The sequence below is a fragment of the Lolium perenne genome, chromosome 2, assembly GCF_019359855.2.
Source record: "Lolium perenne isolate Kyuss_39 chromosome 2, Kyuss_2.0, whole genome shotgun sequence".
Taxonomy (NCBI): Eukaryota; Viridiplantae; Streptophyta; class Magnoliopsida; order Poales; family Poaceae; genus Lolium; species Lolium perenne.
This window is the reverse complement of record NC_067245.2, coordinates 232350051-232355651: the sequence shown is the minus strand read 5'-3', so window position 1 is coordinate 232355651 and position 5601 is coordinate 232350051. Positions and strand designations below refer to the sequence as shown.

At 46.7% G+C, this 5601-nt stretch overlaps 1 protein-coding gene across 1 annotated transcript; it reads left to right on the top strand.

The window, feature by feature from the left end:
• Positions 1–2298: 2298 nt before the first annotated feature.
• LOC127335206 (pentatricopeptide repeat-containing protein At3g63370, chloroplastic) lies at positions 2299–5325 on the top strand. The gene has a single exon (XM_051361815.2). The coding sequence runs from the start codon at positions 2359–2361 to the stop codon at positions 5206–5208; it is 2850 nt and encodes a 949-aa protein (XP_051217775.1). The 5' UTR covers positions 2299–2358; the 3' UTR covers positions 5209–5325.
• The last annotated feature ends 276 nt before the right edge of the window (positions 5326–5601 follow it).

The following is a 5601-nucleotide window of genomic DNA, read 5'->3' as shown; positions in this document are numbered from 1 at the left end:
CATTAAGTATGGTGCGTAATGTAATCAACACAAATATCCTTAGAAAAAGCATTGATGTTTTATCCCTAGTGGCAACAGCACATCCACAACCTTAGAACTTTCTCACACGTCCTGCATTCAATGGAGGCATGAACCCACTATCGAGCATAAATACTCCCTCTTGCAGTCACAAGTATCAACTTGGCCAGAGCCTCTACTAGCAACGGAGAGCATGCAAGAACATAAACAACATATATATGATAGATTGATAATCAACTTGACATAGTATTCAATATTCATCGGATCCCAACAAACACAACATGTAGCATTACAAATAGATGATCTTGATCATGATAGGCAGCTCACAAGATCTAACATGATAGCCAATGAGGAGAAGACAACCATCTAGCTACTGCTATGGACCCATAGTCCAAGGATGAACTACTCACACATCAATCCGGAGGCGGGCATGATGATGTAGAGCCCTCCGGTGATGATTCCCCTCTCCGGCAGGGTGCCAGAGGCGATCTCCTGAATCCCCCGAGATGGGATTGGCGGCGGCGGCATCTCTGGAACTTTTTCTGTATCGTGGCTCTCGGTAATAGGGTTTTCGCGACGGAGAGTTTAAGTAGGCGGAAGGGCAGAGTTGGAGGCGGCGCAGGGGCCCCACACCATAGGCCGGCGCGGGGCCCATGCTGGCCGCGCCGCCCTATGGTTACGGCCCCTCGTGGCCCCACTTCGTATGCTCTTCGGTCTTCTGGAAGCTCCGTGGAAAAAAAAGACCCTGGGCGTTGATTTCGTCCAATTCCGAGAATATTTCCTTTGTACGATTTCTGAAACCAAAAACAGCAGAAAACAACAACTGGCTCTTCGGCATCTCGTTAATAGGTTAGTGCTGGAAAATGCATATAAATGATGTAAAGTATGTATAAAACATGTGAGTATTGTCATAAAAGTAGCATAGAACATAAGAAATTATGGATACGTTTGAGACGTATCAGCCATACGTAATTTTTTAACCATAGTTTTATCGTTGCCGTTTTCATCGCGGGATGTCCATTAATGCCGCTTTATAGTAGTGCGAGTTACTACCTATGGCGATAAGTGGATCCTAATGACATATTAATCCGATCGTAGGTCGGCTTAAAATCATATCACGAATAATCCTCGGAGAAATCCTTTGCTTGATCCGGCGTTATCCTTGCATGGTTTGCACTCCAAGCCCCCGATCGAGCACCAACGTCCCGGGGCCGATGAGCCCCTCATCTAGTGGTCCTCCTTTCTACACAACCAAAAGTCGAAGGATAACGTCTTGCTCTTTTCACTTTTGAGGGCCGATCACAGTCTTGTGCTTTTCATTAATACAACCGAAAACACGTACGAACATGGCTAAACTCATGTGTGTTGATAACAAATACACAAAACACACTTAGGAAGAAAAATGTCCTTTCAACGGGTTAACCATTTAGCATCGGCAGGGCTTCACGAGCACATGTGATGAGGGCTTCTTAGGTGGTCGTTCTTGGATAAAGTCAGAGTTGATGACTCGAGAAATCATGGCGATGACGTCGGTGGTCAACCTCACGACTGCCTCAACGGCATGTGTGTAGACTATGTTTGTAGGTGCCCTCAAGGTCGTCATGTTCCATTACAGTAGACGACGGTGTTTGGCCGTGTTTGTGTCATGTTTTCGCTAAGATTTCAACTGTCCCGTCTAAAAAAAACTATTTTTATGGAGTGAAGAGCACCTACAGTCATAGTTAGTACCAATTAACTCTTCCATCTCACTTAGGGTATCTTTGATTTGCAGAATTTTCAAAAGTGGAACGCAAGAAAACAATAGAATTGTTGTGACATGTCATCTTGAATCCTCTACGAGATTAGGAAACTGCATAAATTTAGATGGGACAGGGTTGATTAACTATTTTTCAATTTTTTCTTTGTTTTTCTACTATAGAGTCACAACATACTGTAGTAGATTTTCAACGCAACATGGTTAAACCTTACTTAGCTTAGTTCTCTCATATTTTAAGCTTTTGAAAGATTGGAATTGAAGGGGATTTGATGTTCGCCCAATCCTCTACCATCTCTTTAGATACTCTTCCGCAAAAATACACTAGTACGAGATAGAACTTTTAATCTAAGAAAAAATGAAGGGATTTGTGGGAATTTCTCGGGATTATTCCGTCTAAATTCGGAGAATTAAAGAAACTAGTAGATTGTTGGAGATTAGAAATAATCTCGTCCGATCCTCTAAAATACACCAGAAATGGACAGGCAAACTGAGCAAAATCAACAGCAGCAATTTACTTGGCCAGCTCTCTTTCTCAAATTTACTCGAGATTCTAATCCACACTACTGTTTCGTCATGACACTGACATGAGCGTTCGGCTCCAAAGAGCCTCCATGGCTACCACCGTGCTCTCCCTCCCACCAATTCCCTACAACAGGCTCTCACGCACTCCACCCGCCATCTCGTCTCCCGACCACACCTCCTTGAAGCAGCTATGCAAGGAAGGCAACCTGCGGCAAGCCCTCCGTCTGCTCACTGCCCGGGCGGCGCCGGGACGCCCCCCTCCCCAGGACCACTACGGCATGGTCCTCGACCTCGTCGCCGCCAAGAAGGCGGCGGCGCAGGGCGTACAGCTCCACGCGCATGCCGTGACCACCGGTTCTTTGGATGGCGACGACGGTTTCCTCGCGACCAAGCTGCTCTTCATGTATAGCAAGTGCGGGCGGGTCGCGGACGCACGTCGCCTGTTCGATGGAATGTCTGGACGAACAGTCTTCTCTTGGAACGCGCTTATCGGGGCGTACCTTTCTTCTGGGAGCGCTGGCGAAGCCCTGGGCGTGTACCAGGCGATGCGGGAGTCTGCAACGTTGGGTGCAGTGCCTGATGGGTGCACACTCGCGTCAGTGCTCAAGGCGTGTGGGGTGGCAGGGGATTGGCGCTGTGGGTGCGAGGTGCACGGGCTGGCCGTGAAGAACGGGCTTGATGGGAGCACCCTCGTGGCCAATGCGCTCATCGCGATGTATGCCAGGTGCAACATGCTAGATTCTGCGGTGCGGGTGTTTGAGTGGCTGCACGACGGGAGGGATGTCGCGTCATGGAATTCACTGATATCAGGTTGTCTGCAGAATGGGATGTTCTTGAGAGCTCTCGACTTGTTTCGAGGGATGCAGAGGGCTGGTTTAAGTATGAATTCTTACACAACCGTTGGGGTGCTACAGATTTGTACAGAGCTAGCTCAGCTGAATCTTGGCAGGGAGCTACATGCAGCACTTCTGAAATCTGGAAGCGAGGTTAGTATCCAGTCCAATGCTTTGCTTGTTATGTACACGAAATGTGGCCGTGTGGACAGCGCTCAAAAGGTATTCCGTGAGATTGATGAGAAAGACCACATATCATGGAACTCGATGCTGTCGTGTTACGTCCAAAATGGTTTATATGTTGAGGCTGTCAAATTTCTTGGAGAAATGCTTGAAGGTGATTTTCAGCCTGACCATGCATGTATTGTGAGCTTGTGTTCTGCAGTGGGTCACTTGGGTTGGTTAATCAATGGCAGAGAGGTTCATGCATATGCTATAAAGCAGAGGCTCGATACTGATACACAGGTTGGAAATACATTCTTGGATATGTACATGAAGTGTCGCTGCCTAGAGTACTCTGTCCGCATATTTGACAGGATGAGGATTAAAGACCACATATCATGGACTACAGTTATTACCTGTTATGCTCAGAGTTCTCAGCATCTTAAGGCACTGGAGAAATTTAGAGAAGCACTGAAAGAGGGGATCAAGGTGGATGCTATGTTGATGGGAAGCATCTTAGAAGCATCCAGTGGTTTGAAAAACATTTTGCTGGCAAAGCAACTGCATTGTTATGCTATTAGACATGGCTTGCTTGATTTGGTACAGAAGAACAGAATGATAGATATGTACGGGGAATGTGGAGAGGTTTACCATTCACGTAAAATGTTTGATACAGTAGAGGAAAGGGACATTGTGACTTGGACTAGTATGATAAACAGTTACACAAGCAACGGGCTGTTAAATGAAGCTGTTGCCCTGTTCGCAGAATTGCAAACAGATATTCAGCCTGATTCTGTAGCACTAGTAAGTATTATTGGGGCTATAGCTGATCTGTCATCATTGGCAAAAGGAAAGGAAGTTCATGGCTTTCTCATCAGAAATAATTTTCGTATGGAAGGTGCCATGGCTAGTTCTCTCGTAGACATGTATTCTGGTTGCGGAAGCATGAGCAATGCTCTCAGACTATTCGATGCCACGAAATGTAAAGACGTGGTTCTCTGGACAGCGATTATTAATGCTGCTGGGATGCATGGTCATGGCAAGCAAGCTCTAGACCTTTTCAAGAGAATGCTAGAAACTGGTGTTGCTCCTGATCATATCTCATTTCTTGCCCTGCTGTATGCTTGCAGTCATTCTAAGCTTGTCGATGAGGGAAAATGTTATCTGGATATGATGAGGAGCATCTACAGGCTAGAACCATGGCAGGAACATTATGCCTGTGTGGTTGATCTTCTTGGCCGCTCAGGCCAGACCGAGGATGCCTATGAGTTCATCAAGTCTATGCCTTCGGAACCAAAATCGGTGGTGTGGTGTGCCCTCCTTGGGGCATGTCGTGTGCACAGGAACCACGAACTTGCTGTGGTTGCAGCCAATAAGCTTCTTGAGCTGGAACCAGATAACCCAGGCAATTATGTCCTTGTGTCAAATGTTTACGCTGAGATGGGTAAGTGGAACAGTGCTAAGGAGGTCAGAGCCAGGATTTCAGAACGTGGGTTGAGGAAAGATCCTGCGTGCAGCTGGATTGAGATCAGAAACAAAGTCCACACTTTCACCGCAAGAGATCATTCGCACAGAGACGCGGAGAGAATCCATCTCAAACTAGCCGAAATAACGGAAAAACTGAGAAAAGAAGGCGGGTACATTGAGGATACAAGGTTTGTCCTGCATGACGTTAGTGAAGAAGAGAAGATAGATGTGTTGCACAGACACAGTGAGAGGCTCGCAATCGCATTTGGTTTGATCACCACCCATCCAGGTACGCCTCTAAGAATCGCCAAGAACCTAAGAGTGTGTGGCGACTGCCATGAGTTCACCAAACTAGTGTCGAAGCTCTTTGAAAGAGAAATCGTGGTCCGAGACGCCAACAGATTCCACCATTTCAGAGGAGGATCTTGTTCTTGTGGTGACTTCTGGTGAATGGTTATCTTTTCAACTTAATGCATCAATTGTTTGTTCATAAACATGGGAGATTTCCAAGACCAGTGGAAGTGTGAACAAAAGCAAAACTTAATTAAAAAAATTATAACAAAATCAGAGTCCAGGTGCAGCACACCCGTCCGTCCACTGTCCTTAGGACATGGCATCAAACCATGTCATCTTATCGCTGTTTATACAGTATCAATGGAGAGGTAACAGTGACAACATGTCAATCTGTCGTTAGGACATGGCATCAAAATCAGAGTCCAGGTGCAGCTACACCTGTCCGCCCACTGTCCTTAGAGCATCTCCAGTCGCGTCCCCCAAACCGTCCCCCAAACCGCGCCGGATTGAGCGTTTGGGGGACGTGTTTCGTTCGTGCCGCGTTTGGGG

Bases quoted from the DNA above. Each gene is read 5' to 3' on its own strand.
- LOC127335206 (XM_051361815.2), top strand. From the start codon at position 2,359: ATGAGCGTTCGGCTCCAAAGAGCCTCCATGGCTACCACCGTGCTCTCC.